The sequence below is a fragment of the Dipodomys spectabilis genome, unplaced genomic scaffold (assembly GCF_019054845.1).
Source record: "Dipodomys spectabilis isolate Male_0828 unplaced genomic scaffold, ASM1905484v1 ptg000313l, whole genome shotgun sequence".
NCBI classification, from domain to species: domain Eukaryota; kingdom Metazoa; phylum Chordata; class Mammalia; order Rodentia; family Heteromyidae; genus Dipodomys; species Dipodomys spectabilis.
Window position 1 is genome coordinate 533,867 of NW_024870990.1, and position 20,962 is coordinate 554,828.

The 20,962-nt window shown below is 54.9% G+C and overlaps 1 protein-coding gene across 1 annotated transcript in view; it reads left to right on the plus strand.

Moving 5' to 3' along the window:
* The first annotated feature begins 2,377 nt into the window (after window positions 1-2,377).
* Window positions 2,378-20,962, plus strand: part of LOC122127849 — a 48,745-nt gene continuing 30,160 nt past the window's right edge. Inside the window, exons 1-12 of the mRNA XM_042702165.1 lie at window positions 2,378-2,969; window positions 3,316-3,633; window positions 4,215-4,529; window positions 8,368-8,376; window positions 8,589-8,903; window positions 10,269-10,484; window positions 12,042-12,609; window positions 16,038-16,147; window positions 16,376-16,438; window positions 16,706-17,036; window positions 17,809-18,116; window positions 18,608-18,922. Of these exons, the coding sequence (XP_042558099.1) occupies window positions 2,378-2,969; window positions 3,316-3,633; window positions 4,215-4,529; window positions 8,368-8,376; window positions 8,589-8,903; window positions 10,269-10,484; window positions 12,042-12,609; window positions 16,038-16,147; window positions 16,376-16,438; window positions 16,706-17,036; window positions 17,809-18,116; window positions 18,608-18,922 (3,460 nt within the window). The remainder of the gene's footprint in view (window positions 2,970-3,315; window positions 3,634-4,214; window positions 4,530-8,367; window positions 8,377-8,588; window positions 8,904-10,268; window positions 10,485-12,041; window positions 12,610-16,037; window positions 16,148-16,375; window positions 16,439-16,705; window positions 17,037-17,808; window positions 18,117-18,607; window positions 18,923-20,962) is intronic.

Consider the following 20,962-nt stretch of genomic DNA (forward strand, 5'->3'; position numbering starts at 1 on the left):
GGGCCAAGGGAAGAGCTAACTTCTTAAAATCTGGAATCTCTGGCTCATAACTGCCTTTGACAAGGACTAGAGATGGGCCGGCAGGCACCAACTGGACAGACGGAAGGTACACTCAGGCTGCCCGCAGAGGCTGTGCGGAGTTGGTGGCTGTGTGCAGAAGCTGTGCGGAGCGTGCTCCATGTACTTGGGTCTGTGTGTAGGGTCTACGCTGAGCGTGCTCCATGTACTCGGGTCTGTGCGTAGGGTCTACGCTGAGCGTGCTCCGTGTACTCGGGTCTGTGTGTAGGGTCTACGCTGAGCGTGCTCCGTGCACTCGGGTCTGTGTGTAGGGTCTACGCTGAGCGTGCTCCGTGCACTCGGGTCTGTGTGTAGGGTCTACGCTGAGCGTGCTTGGTGCACTCGGGTCTGTGTGTAGGGTCTACGCTGAGCGTGCTTGGTGCACTCGGGTCTGTGTGTAGGGTCTATGCTGAGCGTGCTCCGTGCACTCGGGTCTGTGTAGGGTCTACGCTGAGCGTGCTCCGTGCACTCGGGTCTGTGTGTAGGGTCTACGCTGAGCGTGCTTGGTGCACTCGGGTCTGTGTGTAGGGTCTACGCTGAGCGTGCTCCGTGCACTCGGGTCTGTGTGTAGGGTCTACGCTGAGCGTGCTTGGTGCACTCGGGTCTGTGTAGGGTCTACGCTGAGCGTGCTTGGTGCACTCGGGTCTGTGTGTAGGGTCTACGCTGAGCGTGCTTGGTGCACTCGGGTCTGTGTAGGGTCTACGCTGAGCGTGCTTGGTGCACTCGGGTCTGTGTGTAGGGTCTACGCTGAGCGTGCTTGGTGCACTCGGGTCTGTGTAGGGTCTACGCTGAGCGTGCTTGGTGCACTCGGGTCTGTGTGTAGGGTCTATGCTGAGCGTGCTCCGTGCACTCGGGTCTGTGTGTAGGGTCTACGCTGAGCGTGCTTGGTGCACTCGGGTCTGTGTAGGGTCTACGCTGAGCGTGCTTGGTGCACTCGGGTCTGTGTGTAGGGTCTATGCTGAGCGTGCTCCGTGCACTCGGGTCTGTGCGTAGGGTCTACGCTGAGCGTGCTCGGTGCACTCGGGTCTGTGTGTTGGGTCTACGCTGAGCGTGCTCCGTGCACTCGGGTCTGTGTGTAGGGTCTACGCTGAGCGTGCTCCGTGCACTCAGGTCTGTGTGTAGGGTCTACGCTGAGCGTGCTTGGTGCACTTAGGTCTGTGTGTACAGGCTACTCTGAGTGTAAGTGGTGATGTGTGCCTCAGCTGGCACAAATGCCAGAGTGGAACTAGGCTTTGGTGTCACAGAGTGGTAGCCTGGGTCTGACCACCAGGTTGTGAAGGTCTCTGTGGACAGGCCCCTTCTGGATTGTTTCAGCGGTGAAGGTCGACTGTCCAGCATGTCTGATAGTAAATCAGTGCCCTGAAGTCTGAGTGAGCTGTGGTTGTATTAAGAGGTGGACAGACCTGCCAGTGGCCTGCACCGAGGCCATGCTCAGTGGCCCCAGTGGAGCCTTGCATCTCTGGTGAGGCTGCAAAGAGCGTCGAAGCCACTTGTCTGGACACAGAGAGCCTGAGACAAATGTGAGCACCAGAGCAGGAAGCCTTGACCCCTATCCAAAGTGTGACAGGCCTCTGGCTGCCCTTTTCTGGCTGTTGGCAGACTGCTGCCTGGATACCGACGATTTTCCCACACTGAAGCCTGGTGTGGTTTAAGGTGGCACTCAGGGCTGCTCACCCTAAAACATCTGTCTTCTACCTGAAAGGGTGTTTACTCTCCCAGGACACGTGGAAGCCCGCCTGGCGGGCGGAGACCACCCCTGTGCAGGGCGCCTGGAGGTCCTGCGCGGCCTGACCTGGGGCACGGTCTGCGATGCTGACCTGGACCTGCCCACAGCCCACGTGGTGTGCCGGGAGCTGGGCTGCGGGATGGCGGTGTCCACATCTGGGGGCGCCCACTCTGCCCAAGGCCCGGGGCGCAGGTGGACGGAGGCCTTCCGCTGTGTGGGCAACGAGTCGCTGCTGTTCCACTGCCCAAGGGAGCCGGGGCGCCGGTGCGCACACGGCCAGGATGCTACGCTCACGTGCTCCGGTGAGTCCCCACGTGGTTTTGAAGAAGCCCTGGCTGGCGTCCCCCTCGCTGGCCTCCTTCAACCGTCCCCACCGGCCCGATCTCTAAGGCGCGCTGGCCCCAGCGCGTGATCCTCCTGGCAGACTGGGCCGCGCGCTCTCGGGGAGGTGGAGAAGAGGGAAGGGACGGGCCCCGGCCTTCCCGCGTGGGGCCCAGGGGGCGCCTGGAGTCTCTTGTCTGAGTCTGAGGGCCGTGGTAGGGGGATGGTGAGGTGGGGATCTGAGGAGGGCAAGGGTTCAGCTCTGTGCCCTTCATGCCGGCACGGGGCGGGGCGAGGACGGGCCTAGGAAGGCCGCCCGCGTTCTCGTGTCCCCGTCCCTGCTGCACGTGTCTGCGCCCCGTCCTCACGCCCCGTTCCCCGTCCCGGTCCCCGCGCCCCGCGTTCTCGTGTCCCCGTCCCGGTCCCCGCGCCCCGCGTTCTCGTGTCCCCGTCCCGGTCCCCGCGCCCCGCGTTCTCGTGTCCCCGCGCCCCGCGTTCTCTGTGTCCCGGCCCGGCCCCGCCCGCGCCGGTGGTCACGGCGGCCCCGTCTCCGCAGAGTTCCGGCTGGTCAACGGCAGCCAGGCCTGCGAGGGCCGCGTGGAGCTGCAGGTGCGGGGCGCCTGGGCGCCGCTGTGCGCCGCGCACTGGGACCTGGCGGACGCCGCGGTGCTGTGTCGGCAGCTGGGCTGCGGCCCGGCGTTGGCGGCCGCGCCCGCGGGAGGCCGCTTCGGCGGCGGGGACGCGCGCTGCTGGCCGGACGCCTTCCACTGCGCGGGCACCGAGCCGCACCTGCTGAGCTGCCCCGCGGGCACGCTAGGGGCGGCGGCCTGCGCCCCGGGACACGCGGCGGCCGCCGTCTGCGCAGGTGGGCGGGGCGTCGGGGCGGGGGCGGGGCCGGAGGAGGCTGGGCGGGGCGTCGGGGCGGGGGCGGGGCCGGAGGAGGCTGGGCGGGGCGTCGGGAGGGGGAGAGACGAGGGCGGAGGGGTGAGGGTGGGCGGAGAGGCTGGGGGTCGGGGCCCCGTGCCCGGTGGGGCTGTGCGCTTGTGAGTGTGAGCGCGCGTGTGCGCGTGTGCACGCCTGGGTGCACGCGTGGGTGTGCGAGTGTGAGTGCGCGTGCGAGTGAGTGCGTGTGCGTGCACGCGTGGCTGTGCGCGCGCGTGGCCGTGCGCGCCGCGCCCCCTGCCCGCGCCCAGCCCGGCTCTCCCTCGCAGGCCTCCCCGGCGCGGTGAGGCTGCGGGACGGCCAGAGCCGCTGTGACGGGCGCGTGGAGGCGGCCCTGGAGGGCGCGTGGGGCCGCGTGCTGGACGACGCGTGGGACCTGCGCGGCGCGGCCGTGGTGTGCCGGCAGCTGGGCTGCGGGGCTGCGGAGCGGGCCTACGACGCGCCGGCCCCGGTCCGAGGCGCGGGCCGCGCCCTGCTGAGCCGCGTGCGCTGCCGGGGCTCCGAGGCCCGGCTGAGCCAGTGCGACGTGTCCGCCTCGGCGCCGGGGCCCGCGGGGGCCGCGAGGGACGCGGGCGTGGTGTGCGCGGGTGAGCGGGCCTGGGTCCCGTCCCGTCCCACCCCGTGTCCGTCCCATCTGGTCCCATCCCGTCCGGTCCTGCCCCGCCCCGTCCCGGCCCTTACCATCCCGCCCCGCCCCGCCCCATCCCGCGTCCCGCCCCGCCCCATCCCGCGTCCCGCCCCGCCCCATCCCGTGTCCGGTCCCGCCCCGCCCCGCCCCATCCCGTGTCCGGTCCCGCCCCGCCCCGCCCCATCCCGTGTCCGGTCCCGCCCCGCCCCGCCCCATCCCGTGTCCCGCCCCGCCCCGCCCCATCCCGTGTCCCGCCCCGCCCCGCCCCGCCCCATCCCGTGTCCCGCCCCGCCCCGCCCCATCCCGTGTCCGGTCCCGTCCCGCCCCGTCCCATCCCGTGTCCGGTCCCGCCCCGCCCCGCCCCATCCCGTGTCCGGTCCCGCCCCGCCCCATCCCGTGTCCCGCCCCGCCCCGCCCCGCCCCATCCCGTGTCCGGTCCCGTCCCGCCCCGCCCCATCCCGTGTCCGTCCCCGGCTGGTCCCATCCTGTCCCCCGCCCCGCCCCGTCCCATCTTCCCATCGGGTCCCTCCTGGCCCGCAGGGAGCCTCCGCGTGCGCCTGGCCGGGGGCTCCGGCCGCTGCGCGGGCCGCGTGGAGATCCTCCGCCGGGGCACGTGGGGCACCGTGTGCGACGACGCGTGGGACCTGCGGGACGCGGCCGTGGTGTGCAGGCAGCTGGGCTGCGGCCGCGCCCTGGGCGCCCGGGGGGCCGCGCGCTTCGGGGCGGGCGCAGGGCCCATCTGGATGGACGAAGTCGGCTGCCTGGGCAATGAGTCCGCCCTGTGGCAGTGCCCTTCGCGGGGCTGGGGCCGGCACGACTGCAGCCACAAGGAGGATGCGGGCGTCTTCTGCTCAGGTGGGTCGGCTTCCGAGGAGTCCCGGGGGCAGCCGGGCACCAAGCTCACTGGAGAGAAGTCTCATGGACTTTCCTTCCCGGGCTGGCTTCGACACATGACCTTCAGATCTCAGCCTCCGGAGTAGCTGGCATGACAGGTGTGAGCCGCGGGGGACCGGCTCTTTTTCTTCTGATTTTAACTTGACCTTCTTTATCTAATATGAGCACAGCTACGTCTCCTAAGCTTTGATTTGCTGTAATGCTTTTGCTCTCCTCCCTCCTGGTCCGTGTCTTCTCTGGTGAGGTGAATTTCTTGTGGGTAACACATGGTGGCCAGGTCATAACTTAACTGAGGAAGTTAATATTGTTACATTCAAAGCTATTATTGTTAAATACGCACGCGAGCCATTTTGTTAGTGTTTTGGGTGCATTTGTATTGTTTTTCTTCCTTCTTCTTTTGATCGTCTTTGTGGGTTGGTATTAGTGTTCCAGCTCCTCTCTTTGGTACATATGCTCTACTGCTGAATTTTGTCTTTTTGTATGTTTTCATGATGCCATTTCTCATCCTCTTGCTTCTAGAATAGGCTTCTGTAAGCATTCTTATAAGGCTGATGTGTGGATGAAGTCCTCAGTGTTTACTTGACTTGCAAATTATCCTTTCCTAAAGGATATTGTATTCTTGGCTGGCATTTTCTTTTTTAGGACTTTGAATTTTCTTCTGGTCTGATGGTAAATCTGCTAGCAGCACGGTGGGGTTCCTATGTGACTTGATACTCTTGCTGTTTTCTCTCTGCCATATATATATATATATATATATATATATATATGTATATATATATATATATACACACACACACACACACATATACACACACATGTGACTCTAGGAGAGGATTATTTTTCTTTTTAAAATTTATCTTTAAGTAGTTGTGCAAAGGAGTTACCGTTTAATAGAGCAGTTTATGAAGACAGTCCATTTAGATCAATGTCACCCTTTCCAACATTCCCAGCTGTCTCTTTCCTAACCACTCCTCCCTTACTCTTAATTTGGTAGGATATACATTGACTTCTTGGCTGAATTCTCCCCCTCTTCTCCCCAGGTCCACCCCTTTCAAATGCCAGCTTCCTAGTGTGTTTATTTTGTTGAGCTGTGACTTTGCCTTTCTAAGGAATTATAGTTTGAGTTTTCCCTTGAATTTACCATTTTACATTTTTTTTTTTTTTGCCAGTCCTGAGGCTTGAACTCAGGGCCTGGGCACTGTCCCTGAGCTGTTTTTGCTCAAGGCTAGCACTCTACCACTTGAGCCACAGTGCCATTTCTGGCTTTTTCTGTGTATGTGGTACTGAGGAATTGAACCCAGGTCTTCATGCATGCAAGGCAAGCACTCTACCACAGAGCCATCTTCCCAGCCCCATTTGTAGGTATCATTCAATGTACTTACTTATGAGTCTGCAAACTAATCCATATTCCACATATGAGGGAAATATTCACCCTGTGTCTCTCTAGGCCTGACAATTCATTTAACATAATTTTCTCTGGTCTTTCCATTTCTTTAAATGGTAAAATATCATTCTTTCCAGGATGAGTAAAATTCCATTGCGTGCATGTTTGTGTGTGTGTGTACGTGCGTGTTTGTGTGTGCATGTGTATTTGTGTGTGTACGTACATGTGTGTGTGCACATTTGTGTGTGTGTGCGTGTGCACACACGCGCACGGCACATTTCCTTGATCCCTTTGTCCATTGAGGGCTATCTGGACTGATTCCTTACTTGGGCCATGGTAAGTAGTGCTGCAGGAAGTATGGTTATGTTGTGGCTTCACTGTATCCTGGAGAATATTTGTAGACCAAATCCATTAGGATCTAGATCCCTGGATCTGGATGCTTTTCCCTTTTCACTCTCTGAAAAACTTCCGGCAACTCCTCAAAGCCGTTACTTTCCTCATCCCATTATTTTATTTTTAATTGTATGTATTTAAAAGTGTGTGGTGCTTTGATATACATATGTATGCTGGAATGATTGCCAAAATCGAGTCAATTAAGATACCCAGCAATTCACCTAATTTTGTTTCTGTGGTAAAAGAATGTGAAATCTTTTCTATTAGCCTGGTTTTTAGTATACAATACAATATACTGACACTAGTTCTCTGCTACACATTTAATCTTAAACTTGCCTTCCTTTGACCTACTTCCCTCTTCCCTACTTCCCCACAATTTAATTTTGTTTCTTTGTATTTAACATTTTATATTTTTATATTTAATATTTTATATTATGCACTATTTGTCATTATGTGTCTGATTTATTTAATGCGATATTCTCTAGGGCTGTCGATTATTACGTGTGATCATTTCTCCTCTCCTCCTTCATCCTCTTCCTCCTTCCATCTTCTATTTTTTTAAGTATTGAGGTTTGAACTCAGGGCTGGGCACTTGTCAGGCAGTGGCTCTACCACTTGAGCTACCCACTCAACCCTTTTTACATTGGAGATATATAGTTCTAGTACCAAAGCTTGAACCAAGGGCCTAGTGCTCTCTTTTACTTGTTTTTTTTCATGACTGACACTCAATGTGGATCATATCTCCAGCCTGGCATTTTACTGGTTAATAAAAGACGGAGTCTTGGTTCTGCCTGGGCTAACTCTGAACCTTAATCCTCCAGGTCTCAGCCTCTTGAGTGCCTTGAGTTGAAGTGTGGACAACTGGCTTTTGGCACTTTGTGTGTTGAGTTCACGCTCAGGCCAGCCTGAACTATAATCTTCCTACTTGTATTTCCTACTTGTGAGGCTGGGATTACAGGCACACACTATCATTCCCACTTAGGATTCTTTTTTAAAAGGCTAACATTCTTCTTTATCCATATCTGTTTTCATATCTATATGTATAGCCAGAAAAGCATTTCCTGCGTCATTTATGTGCTAATGGACATGTATGTGCAATGAAAAGAGGGTCATGGGTCTTTGACATATGACAATTTCCTTTGGGTACTGTGTCAGATTTTTCGTCAGCCCATTTGTTTCTGGGCCAGGAATAGAGCTCATAGGGAGGGTAAGGGCAACTCTGGAGCCTAGCTCATGGTGCCAGAGAACAGAGAGAAAACAGAGGCACAGGACAGCACAGTCTCCAAAGCACCCCTAGCACCCTACTTCCCACAAGGCCCCACCAGCAAAAGATTCCATCGTCTTCTCAAGTCGCAGCACTAGCGGAAGATGAAGGACCACGCCTTCAGCAGTGAGTCTCTTGGAGACATTTCCTTAAAACCACACTAGATATATATCTAGCTGTGGCATAACTGGAGCCCATGGAATTTCTAGTCTTTGAGTACCCTCCTCACTATTTTTCACAATAGATGGATCTACCCATGTGCCAGTGATGCCAAGGGCATGCTGGGTAAGACACTGAGGGCAGCTGAGATGCCCTCTGCTGGGCTTCTCCCTCTGAGAACAGGCTCGGAGCCTGACACAGGGCTTCTCTGTGCTTGTCCTGCAGAGTCCGTGGCACTGAGGCTTCGAGGCAGTAGCAGAGACTGTGCTGGGTGGCTGGACGTGCTGTACAATGGGTCCTGGGGTGCTGTGTGCAGCAATGCCCTCAGGGATGTCTCCGTGACTGTCATCTGCAGGCAGCTGGGGTGTGGGGACTGGGGCTGGCTGGAAAGCAGGCCCCCGGCTCCGGCAGGCTCAGGCATCTCCTGGGTCGACAGAATTGAGTGCCGCAGGCCACACAGCTCCACTCTGTGGCAGTGTCCCTCCTCGCCCTGGCACCCTCAGTCCTGTGCCCCAGGAGAGGAGGTCTGGATCTCCTGCTCAGGTGGGTGCTGTGGTCTCAGAGGTGCCGTGGAAGGCTGTGTGTCTGCCAGAGCCCAGGCCCTGCCCGTGGGTCATGGTGGCCCACAGCTGGATTCTGTGGAGTTCCTGGGGTTTACGCTCTGTGTCTTCCCACAGGACATTCACAGGCAGTACCACAGGCCTCTGGGGAGACACTCAACTGCTCATCCCCACTCAGCTGCCACGGTACCGTCAGTCTGCCTCCCAGTTGCCTTGCACATCCAGATGCAACGCCACCTTAACCTCACATCTCCTTCCAGAGGAGGGCGCTCTGCGGGCGATCGGGGGCCCCGACGGCTGCTCCGGGCGCGTGGAACTCTGGCACGCGGGCTCCTGGGGCACCGTGTGCGACGACTCCTGGGACCTGGCGGATGCGGAGGTCGCGTGCCGCCAGCTGGGCTGCGGCCGGGCCGTGGAGGCCGCGCCGGGGGCCGCCTTCGGCCCGGGCGCGGGGCCCGTGTGGCTGGATGAGGTGGGCTGCCGGGGCAGCGAGGCGTCCCTGTGGCGCTGCCCCGCGGAGCCGTGGGGACGCGGAGACTGCACCCACAAGGAGGACGCGGGCGTGCGGTGCTCAGGTGAGGGCCCGGGGGCGAGTTTAGGGTGATCCTACCTTCTGCTCGGGCAGATCGCCTCGCCTGGGCCGTGAGGCAGAGGCTCTGCTGGGTAGGGCAGCACAGGCATCTGTGGGGCACAGGATGTGCTGCTGAGGGCAGTCGATGCCTTCCCGCCAGCATTTCTCCTGCAGGTGCCACGGCACTGGGTAGGCGACTTGTTCTCACGCCCATTCTCCTCCTGCCCCTCAGTGCCTAGACGGCCTGAGGTGGATCTCAGCTCTGCCCAGTGCTGGGCACCTGTGGAATCCTGGCCCGTCATCTCTTCTTTAGCTGGTCCGGCCCTTTAGGGATGGCTGCCCAGCCTACATGGGCAATGCTTTTTCCTGACCCTGTGGGGGACAGAGGCCCCAGCTCTCCAGCGGCTACTTCTTAGGTCTTTCCCTTGCTGACTGTGGGGTCCAGCACATTTGGGTGTCACAGCTCACGTCCAACGCGGAGCTGAGGAGGGCAGTGACCACAGTGAGACCCTGGGGCCCACACCAGGTCCCACCCGCACCCTGCCTTAGTGCACACAGCGGGATTCTCTCACCGGGACTTTCCAAGGGGCCTCCCTGGGGTCCTTCCACCCACGGTCTCTGCAGGTCCACTTGGGAACTTCCACCTAGATGCTCCTACGCGGGCCCTGCGCACCAGCAGGTTGGCCCTCTGCCTGGGGCCGTGTCTGTGCAGACGTCTGGAGGCCTTGTGGGTGCCCCGCCCCTTCCTGAGGGGCTGAGGGTCACAAAGCCCTGGGCAGTTCAGGCCCACAGGAGGCCCCGCCTCTCTCTGTGCCCACAGCCCCTTCTCCAGCTCCTCTGCCTGTGCATTTGGTCTGGACTCTGCCTGAGATCTCCTGCCTGGTCCTTGGCTGCTCTCTGGCCCTGACCCTCCTGGGCCTGGGTGCTCTGTGGTGCCGAGGCAGAGCTGCCAGCATGGGTATGTGACGACTCAGAGTGGGGAGAAACTCTGAGACCATGGCCACAGCAGGTCCTCTCTGCTCTGGTCCCTGCCGTGTGTACTAGCTAGTCTCCAGGCCAGCCGCGAGTGGGTGGACTTCTTTGCATGCCTGAGCTGTTGGGAGAAGAGTCCCCTCTTCTTCTGAGATAGGCTGGATGAAGAGATGTTGTCTTCTCAGGGTTCTGGAAATATTTGTCTGCCACCCAACCCCTTCATTATCACTCAGGAATAAGTGTAGTGCCTGTACCAGCCATCTCTCCCTAGGACACAGCCTGTGTGCCCAGCAGTAAGGGGTTCATCTGTCTTAGCACCCATGGGGGATACAGGGCCAGGGAGGGCTCCACCTGCAGGAGAGCTTTGTCTTAGGTGGTTCTGGTGTGGCGTTTGCAGGTTCTGGAATGTCTGGGCACTTGCCATCAGAAGGTATCTACGAGCACATTGAAGCTGTTTCTGTGGAGAAGAAGCAAGAGGAGCCCACAGTGTCCAGAGACCTGGTGCAGGAGCAGGATTATGACGATGTGGGAGACACAGAGGAAGACTCTGGAGAGGAGGAGGAGGAGGAGGAAGAGGAAGAAGAGGAGGACGGGGCCTTCCTGAGCCCGGCGGGTGTGCACCTCTGTGCCCTGGGGTCCGTGGCCCTCCTCCTGCTGTACTGTTCTCATGCAGGGAGCTCTGCTCTGGCTGGCACCTATATTTAAAGAATCAGCGTTGCTTTTCTGTGTCCCTGAGCCTCAATCCCATCTCTGGCCTAGGGCATTTTGCCCTTAAAGCTGCTCCGTAGGCTAGAGTCTTGTAACAGGCAGACTTGTGGGCTTTGGTTTCCTTTTGAGCTCTTTCATACGTGCCCAGAGGGTTCTCAAGCACCTTCTGGAGGGACCCTGGTGCACAGTGGCAGGGGAGGCGGTCTCAGTGTGAGAAGCGATCTCACTGTCACCTGCCCGGTCCTGTGCAGCTGTGTGTCACTATGCAGAGGGAAAGCAGGGCTGAGGATGCCTGGCACTCTGAGCAGTCCCTGGAGGTGACTGGGTATGTCTCTTGTCAAACACAGATGGGGCTCCTGACAGCCTTGGTCCTGATGCTCAGACCAGCACAGATCTTGGCACGGGCCAGCATGTGATGACCCCGCACTGACCTCAGGGGACATGAGCCTGTCCAGAGCATGGTATAAAGGAACCCAGGAGACCGGGGTCTTCCTCGTTCTCATTCTTTAAACATGGTATTAAGCTCCTTTGGAGCTCATCCCTCCATCTGTCCACCCACCCACCCATCCATCCTCAGTCTTTCCCAGAAACTTGTCATACTCTACTATGGCCCTCATTGTGTTCTGCCCCATTGCAGACTTTTGTCCTCATGTTTAAAGCAGCCTTTATGGGTTTTCTGGTCACCCTTTCCTCATAGTTCTGAGGAGTATGTGGGTTTCTACGTACCTCCTGTCAACTGTAGGCAGGGCTGTGCTGCCTCAGCCCAAGGTGGAGGACCTGAGAGTCCAACCTGGCTTGTCGTGGTCCCAACACATACTGGACACTTGGGGATGTGTTCAATGCCTTCACGACCACACTTCAGAGAGCATTCCGGACCATGTTCATCCAAGACCACATTCCCCATGTCCAGACCACCTTCATCCAAGACCACTTCTCCATGTCCTGACCACGTTCATCCAAGGCCACATTCTCCATGTCCAGACCGCCTTCATCCAAGACCACATTCTCCATGTCCTGACCACATGTGTCCAAAACCACATTCTCCATGTCCTGACCACATGTGTACAAGACCAAATTCCCCATGTCCAGACCACCTTCATCCAAGACCACTTCTCCATGTCCTGACCACGTTCATCCAAGGCCACATTCTCCATGTCCAGACCACCTTCATCCAAGACCACATTCTCAATGTCCTGACCACATGATCCAACACCACATTCTCCATGTCCTGACCACATGTGTCTAAGGCCACATTCTCCATGTCCTGACCACATGTGTCCAAGGCCACATTCTCCATGTCCTGACCACCTTCATCCAAGACCACATTCTCCATGTCCTGACCACGTTCATCCAAGGCCACATTCTCCATGTCCAGACCACCTTCATCCAAGACCACTTCTCCATGTCCTGACCACGTTCATCTAAGGCCACATTCTCCATGTCCTGACCACATGTGTCCAAGACCACATTCTCCATGTCCTGACCACATGTGTCCAAGACCACATTCCCCATGTCCTGACCACATGTGTACAAGACCACATTCTCCATGTCCTGACCACATGTGTCCAAGACCACATTCCCCTTGTCCTGACCACGTGTGTCCAAGACCACATTCTCCATGTCCTGACCACCTTCATCCAAGACCACATTCCCCTTGTCCTGACCACGTTCATCCAAGACTACATTCCCCATGTACTGACCACATGTGTCCAAGACCACATTCTCCATGTCCTGACCACATGTGTCCAAGACCACATTCTCCATGTCCTGACCACATGTGTCCAAGACCACATTCTCCATGTCCTGACCACATGTGTCCAAAACCACATTCTCCATGTCCTGACCATGTTCAGCCAAGGCCACATTCTCCATGTCCTGACCACCTTCCTCCAAGACCACATTCCCCATGTCCTGAACACATGTGTCCAAGACCACATTCTCCATGTCCTGACCATATTTTTCCAAGACTACATTCTCCACGTCCTGACCATGGTCATCCAAGACCATATCCTCCATATCCTGACCACATGGTCCAAGACCACATTCTCCATGTCCTGACTACATGTGTCCAAGACCACATTCTCCATGTCCTGACCACGTTCATCCAAGACTACATTCCCCATGTCCTGACCACATGTGTACAAGACCACGTTCTCCATATCCTCACCACGTTCATCCAAGGCCACATTCTCCATGTCCTGACCAGGTTCATCCAAGACCACATTCTCCATGTCCTGACCATTTATGTCCAACACCACATTCTCCATGTCATGACCACGTTCTTCCAAGACCACATTCTCAATGTCCTGACCACATGTGTCCAACACCACATTCTCCATATCCTGACCACACGTGTACAAGACCACATTCCCCATGTCCTGACCACGTGGTCCAAGACCACATTCCCCATGTCCTGACCACGTGGTCCAAGACCACATTCTCCATGTCCTGACCACGTTCATCCAAGACCACATTCTCCATGTGACTGCTTTTCTCTCCTAATGAGCCTGTGATCACACCTACACTTTCATCTCCATCTATCAGCTGCTCACAAGTGACCACTGCCTATGGCCTTTACACCTTGATTAGCCCTCAATAGACACACATTCAGGCCCAGATCTTCATTCCCTCTGGGAATCCTGGCCATTCTCTTTTCTGTGTGGTCAGGAAAATGTCTGCAAATGAATGGAAATAATCGTAATTTAAAAAGCATTGCCCTGATGAAGTTCTTTTGGATAGTGGACCCCCATGGTATCCTTGGGTAGAATGTAGTCAGTTGACTTTGGATCTTAAATTACCTCCAAAGGCTCTGTTTTGATGCTTAGGCACCAGCTTCTCCTGTTACTAGAAGGTGTCAGATCTCATGGAATACAGTGTAAGGAAATTTGGTCATTTGGTGCATGCATGCCCTTGAAAGGGCATTTGGGTCTCAGCTCCCTCTTCTCCCTCTCTCATGTTTCCTAGCCACTGTGTGGTGAGCAGCTAAGTTCTACCATGTACCACATCATGATGTTCTGTCTCTCCAGAGACCTCAAAGCAGCTGGTGCAACCAACCATGGACTGAAACCTCTAAACCTGAGTCAAAAGACTTCTTTGAGTGTCTTGAGTGTTTAGTCATAGTATCAGTGAAGGACCTATAGTGCTTTCATGTAGAGTGGCATCTACATGGGGAGGTCCTGGAAGCCAGTGGTTCCCATGGTGTCCTTGAGTAGTGTTCTTATGTCAGATGACCTCTGGGCTTCTTACCATTCAATGAAATCCCATGCCTTCCTGATGTAGAGTGGGCCTTCTTTGTGACCTTGTGTAGAAGAGACTCTCACGGTGGGTGGGCATCGAGTAGACCCTCATGGTGACCTGGTTTGGAATAGCCTATCATGGTGATCTAGTACAGACCAGACCATGGTGGCCCGCGGAGAATAGACTTCATGCATAATAAATCTTCATGATGGCCTTTACAGAGGCCTCTCATGTTTTCCTGGTGATCACTGAACTCTCCTGTGTCATTTACGATGGTCCCCATGGTATCTTGGAGTGGAGAACAAACCGGAACCCTCAGGCAGGATGAATCCTGTGGTGTGTTTGTGTAAGAATTGCTTCCTGGGGTTCTGGTGGGTGATGGGCTAAGAACACTCCTAGTGTAGGTCACTGCTACCCTCGTTCTGGGGATGACTTGATGCTGGTGGCTTCCTGTGTCCGTGCAATCCTCCACATCCTCCGACCCTCATGGACTGGTAGAAGACAGTGTGGAAGCAGGAGAGGTCAGCTGAAGGAGGCCAAGTTTGCTAGAGACTCCCAAGGCAGAAGTCTGGCTCCCTCCCCACCGTCCCTTGTCACTGGTCTGTGATCACCTCCTGCTGTGCTCTCCAGACCTTGGGCTCCCTTCCCTTTCTCCTCTCCAGAGCCGACTCTCTTCCCTCCAGAAGCACAGAAGTCCCCTGTCCCCCTTGAGTAGGAGGTGTTCCGCTTTTTCTTCTAATAAAATTCGAAGTGTTTCAAATGCCTGCTTGTACTGATGAGAAATCCTGTGGGCATTTGTTGGGCAGAGTGAACGACTGGGACACCAGGTGTGGTGATGTGTGTCTTGGGGCCTGGCCTGTTCACGTTCAGGCCAGGCCATGGCTGCACTGGACATGGAGCAGGGAGCAGGGGGGTGGTGAGTGCAGGAAGGGTCTCCGTGTGAGTCCTTCCTGCTTAGGAGAATCTGGGCCCCATGCCAGCCGCGTATACCTGTGCGTCTGCATCTGGGTCCTGGACTGACGTTGAAGAGAACCTGTGCCATGAGGTGTGTTCACAGCCCCTTGTCTTCCTGTGCAGTTTCCCACCCAGCCTTGTCCTCACAGGCCTGCTGGCATGACTGCAGTTCCTCGGGGCTCACAGGTGGCTGCGCACCGCCATCTTGACTTTTTAGTAAGTCTCACTGAGGGGACTGTTACCTTCCTCTTACTATGGATCCAACAAATTATGTAGTGGACTCAACATATCTTTTTGACTGAGATTATTTTGTTTACAAAATTGAACGCTTATTTTCAGATCTTTAGAATATGAAGGCAGAAAATACGTAAGAAAATAGAAAATCTGGAATGTTTTATTGCTTAAAATGATTTCAAAATACATTTTATTGTTATTGTTGAGGTGTTGTACAGAGGGATCGCCACTTCATAAGTGAGGTAATGATGCATTTCTTTTTGGACAATGTCACCCCTTTCCTTTGTGTTCCCCCAGTTCCCCCTCTCATCTCTGCCCACAAGTTGCATAGTTCATTTTCTGTTCAGTGTATGCTGAATACCATGATCGCTTTGCTCACCCTTCCCCTCCCTTGCTGTGCCCCACTTTGCCTCTGCTAAAATGACAAAAATAAATCCCAGAGCAAAAACACATGCCACCATCACCACCACCAGCAAAGGACTCCATGCTTCCATTTTCCAGAATTTGTTTTACTAAATACTATTTTAAATGTTCAGAGGCGTGACATCTTTGGGTTCCTCCCCTGAGTATCCTCTTTAGTCTGACTCTGTCTGAATGCTAGAGTCCTGTATAGGTTATCATGTCCAGTTGTATTTGAGATCTAGCTTCCACATAAGTGAGAAAATATGTACCATTAAATATGTTAAAGTATGGGATATATTTGATGAAACTTACTTTCAGAAATGCATAGTGATGGGCCCAATTGGAATAATTGGATTTTCTGTATGATTTGCCCTTGACAGTCAGTCCTCCTCAGTAGCTTTCCAATAAATAAATCTAAGTGGCATTGTGTCCCTTGTTCAGATGGTCCTTAGTTTTCCACCCGTCTTTGTGCAGCTGACTTGCACCTCCTAGGCAGTGCACTCGGCTGCCTCTAAGTGCACACCCTCAAAGGAGCCTGTGTCCATCCTGGCTGGTCACTCGGCTTGCGTGCTTTTGGGCATTGTGATCAGATTGCAAAGTCTGCCTGTTCGTGACATACTGATCCTGGAAGGACACCCCATCTTCGTGTGAGGCAGAGGAAGCCCATGCTCTCCTGCATGGCCTTGTTCGTGGCAGCCAAAACGCTGCTGTACAGGGACCCTGGACCCGTCACACCTGGAGGTGTGTGACGCCAGCTGCAGGAACCACAACTAGTTCACACTGGGCTGCTGGGGGGCCTGGCCACAGCCCGGTGGTGAGCACCTGCGCAGGGTGGCAGAGAACAGCTCTGCTGTGGAGGAGGCACCACAGCTCATGCTACAGCCCCAGCGCAGCGTCCTCTCCTGAGGCAGAGCACAGCTGCCGGAGCCCAGACTGCAGCCTGACAAGCTGCAGCCGCAAGCCCGCCAGACATGGCGCTCTCCCCTCTGGGGCTGGGGGCTGTTCTTCTGGCCTGCTGGGCCTCTCCCCCTGGTGAGTATGCTCTGCTGCTGTCTGCAGTCCTGGGGCCAGGGACCCAGGTCTGCTGTCTGCTCAGGGTGGAAGTCAGACACAGTTCTGATACCACATCTCCTTGTGCTCATTTTTGTGAACTTCCCTTTTACCACAGTGACTGTGTACTGATTCCCATGAGATAAGGAGGGGTCTGGGTGGAAAACAAGGGCAAGCTTTCTAACATGGACCCTCCTGAACAAAAATCCCCCACAATCTTCTGTACCATCCTGTGCTCTTTTCCTGAAGGTCCGGCTGGAGCGGAGTCTGTGACTCTCCTGGATGGCACAAACCACTGTGAGGGCCGTCTGCACCTTCAGCATCATGGCCAGCAGGGCTTTGTGTGTGGGGACCACTGGGGCCTGCGGGAGGCCACAGTGACCTGCAGACAGCTTGACTGTGGCCATGTACTAGCTGCTCCTCAGTTTGTTTTACGGCCTGAAGAGATGAGTGGGCTGTGGCTGTTTGGAACCCAGTGCCAGGGGGAGGAGGCCACCCTCGGGGAGTGCTCGCTGGGGAGCTGGGGCCTGATCGCCGACTGCAAGTGCCAATGTGTGGTGTCAATCATCTGCTCAAGTAGGTCAGCTGAGGACTCCCAGCCCTCCTAGTTCTGGGACTTCCTTCCTTGTTCAGGATCCAGAGGGGAGGAGGACCAGTCTGGCCCAGGTGTGGTGCCTCATTTTCTCAGGGGTCTGGGGTTTCCTCCTGATGCAGGATGAGGGCTTTCCTCTTTGTCCCAATGCATCTCTGCTCTCCCCTGTGTGGGACTCTGTCTTGATCACTGTTCATAGGATTTCCAGGTTTCTACATTTAGCCACCAAAGCTATGCTTTCCTGGGTCGTCCTGGGCTACCTCAGCAGAGTGTTTTCACAAGCTCTTGCTGTGTGCTGAGTACAGCTCCAGAGGGCAGTTACCCATTGGATACTCCAGGGAGCAGTTACCCATTGGATACTCCAGAGGGCAGTTAGTTACCCATTGGATATTCCAGAGGGCAGTTAGTTACCCATTGGATACTCCAGGGAGCAGTTAGTTACCCATTGGATATTCCAGGAGGCAGTTACCCATTGGATACTCCAGGGGGTGCAGTTACCCATTGGATTCTCCAGGGGGCAGTTAGGAACCCACTGGCTACTCCGGGCAGGTGTCCTGTCGTGGGTTCCCCTGGCAGCTTCTTGGTGCTGTGTGCAACTAGCCCACAGCCCCACAATCCTGAGGGTGATGGGTGGGGCTGTGGCCACGGTGCTCTGGAATGTGTCCCTGGGTGCTGTGGATGCTGCGTGAGGCTGGTCACAGCACCGCTGAGAATCTGTGCCCAGCTTCCAGGTCTGTTTGTCTTCCATCCCACTAGGGAGTACCTTGGGAAAAATTAGACTGCACGGCGGTGGAAGCCCTTGTGCAGGGACCCCAGAGTCAATCAACCTTGCTGGCTTCGCCCTGCGGTGTGACTTGCAGCAGCAGGAGGCAAGTGTGTTTTGCAGACAGCTGGAGTGCGGCGCTGCTCTGCAGTGGTCGAGAACCTACCCTGGAGGGGACCCTGAGAGTCAGGAGCAGAAGATTGTGTCCTGTCAGGGGACAGAGGCCAACATTTTCCAGTGCAAGATCAACGTGAACTTCCTAGAGCAGTGTTACCGTCCAACCTACACCCAAGTGGTGTGCACAGGTAGAGAGCCCCTGGGCCAGCACATTTTGGCTGTGTTTTTGGGTCTGCCTCACCACATGGGGACATGGTGAATGGAGACCTTTCTTGTGGATGGTGGTTGATAGGATTTTGCATTTCTACTGGGTAGAGGTTCAAGAAAGCCCCAGGCAGCAGTCTCGGTGGGCAGAGCTCAGATCTCTATCTGGCCTGTGTTCTGGGGCTGAGGGGCAGTGCGCACTTATTCTGCCTGTGCGGTCCCAGTCAGCCATGTCCTTCCAGATGCCAGGGAACCATGGGTCTTTGTGATCTTGGCACACTTGTGAGGTCTGGAGAGGGGTGGCAAGGCCCTGAGTCTGCAGACCCCCGACTTACCCTTGGGCTTCTGGACCCTGGGGTGTAACTATGTCAGGTTGTCCTGGGTCCTGGAGGGCTGAACGGTGGCCACTTGAGCTCAGTAGTTTGCATGGAGCCTTCCCTACCCTTGGTTGCTCCAGCTTGGTGTCTTCCTCCAGGACACGTGGAAGCCCGCCTGGCGGGCGGCGACCACCCCTGTGCAGGGCGCCTGGAGGTCCTGCGCGGCCTGACCTGGGGCACGGTCTGCGATGCTGACCTGGACCTGCCCACAGCCCACGTGGTGTGCCGGGAGCTGGGCTGCGGGGTGGCGGTGTCCACACCTGGGGGCGCCCACTTCGGCCAGGGGTCAGGGCCTGTGTGGACGGAGGCCTTCCGCTGTGTGGGCAACGAGTCGCTGCTGTTCCACTGCCCAAGGGAGCCTGGGCGCCGGTGCGCACACGGCCAGGATGCCGCACTTGTCTGCTCAGGGGAAAGTGAGTCGGGGCAGGCCCGGGAGGGATCTGGACTGTGCTGGTGGAGTCTGGGGCCTCAGGGACTGGGCTGTGATGGTGGCGGAGAGCCGGGTCACGGGGCTGGGGGCCAGACTCCTCTATTAGTTGGCTTTCCGTGGCCTCCTCTCTTCCGTTTCCCAGCTTCACATGCGTTTGCTCACCATTTTCTCTTTAGAGAAATATCTATTCCTGTCGCTCATTTCAGAAATAGAATGCTTCTTTATGTGATGGTGTTGTGTGTTTTTGAATATTCTGTGTGGTAGACCTTTATAAACTCATGATTCGAAGTCCTGTGGCTCCAAGGTGCACTTTGATATATGTTTCAATTTTGATGGGTTACAACAGCTAGTTTTGCTTTACTGTTTGTGCTTTTGGTGTTAGTTAAAAGCCCTGCATTGTCTGCTCAGTGCTTTCTCCTAGGGCTTTTGACTGTTAGTGTTTATCTTTGTCTTCTGGGCCTCTTGGCCCCTTGGGCAGGCTGAGCTAGGTGGCCCTGGTTCCTTGTTGCTTCCTGTGACAGATGGCAGCCTCTAGCTCTCTTACCCCCAGTCGTCTCAGGGAGCCTGTCCCGATCTTGTCTCTCCAGGACACATGGAAGCTCAGCTCATGGGTGCTGAGCCTGGAATATTTGTGTGGTCTTATCTGGGGCACCATCGGCCACATCATTGGTCTGGGTTGCCATTGGTTTGTTCCTTTGAATGTGTGGAGTAGTAAGCTTTACTGTTTCCATAAGGCTACCCAGTGTGCTCAGTAGTTTCTTCAAGAGACTCTTTCCCAGTGAAAGACACCTCAGTGTCATGACACTTAAAAAGTTACAAGAATTACCACATGCACGTTGTTTAAGTGGTTATGCTTCACTGTGATACTTCCGTGAGGCATGTATACACGCTTTGATTTTGTTCATGCTTCCTAATTTTATATTGTACATCTTTCCTCTCTCCTATTTCCCTTCCCCAGTTCCTTTTCTCCCTCTTCTATTTTCAGGTCTTTAAAAAATATAATTTTATTGTTATTTTAAAGTGTTATTCAGAGGGGTTACCATTTCATAGGTCAGGTAATGAGAACATTTCTCTTTTGGATGGAATCTCAAAGTTGTTTTGATTTTCATTTCCTTTATGATCAGAGATGCCAAACATTTCTTCATGTGTCTGTTTGCCATATTTACTTCTGAGAAGTCTCTCTTTAGCTCATTTGCCCATTTATTGATTGGCTTATTACATAGCTTTTGACCTTTTCTCTTATCCTAGACATATATTAGTTATTGCAAATAAGGGAAATCATGGGACCTATCTTTCTTTGGGCCTGGCTTACTTCACTTAATATAATTTTTTCCAAGTCTTTCCATTTCCCAACAAATGGGGCAATGTCATTCTTTCTGATGGAGGCATAGAATTCCATTGTGTATACTACCACATTTTCTTGATCCATTCATCTACTGAGGGGCATCTGGGTTGGTTCCATATCTTAGCTATGGTAAATAATGCTGTGATAAACATCGTTGTGCTGGTGGCTTTAGTATGGTCTTGTTTGTGATCGTTTGGGCAAATGCCCAAAAGTGGGATTGCTGGGTCATAGGGGAGCTCTATGTGGAGTCTTTTGAGGAATCTCCATGCTGCTTTCCAAAGTGGTTGATGGATTGATCTTTTCTTTGTATTGAAACATCAAAGCCTTTTTTGTTGTTTCTTTTGAAACATACAGCACATTATTATTATAGTAATAATTATTATAATTATTATTGTCTATATGGATCCTGCTACAGAGTAGAAAAATAAGAACTTACTTTTATTGGTTAAATATAACTTTGTATCATTGACCAACATTCCCTTACCCTCCCTAACAGCTACTATCTCCACTGTTCTACTCCACTCTCAATTTCTTTCTTTCTTTCTTTCTTTTTCTTTTTTTTGTGGGTCATGGGGCTTGAACTCTGGGCCTGGGCGCTGTCCCTGTGCTCTTCAGCTCAAGACAAGCACTCTACCGCTTGAGCTACAGCGCCACTTCTGGTTTTCTAGTGGTTTTTAT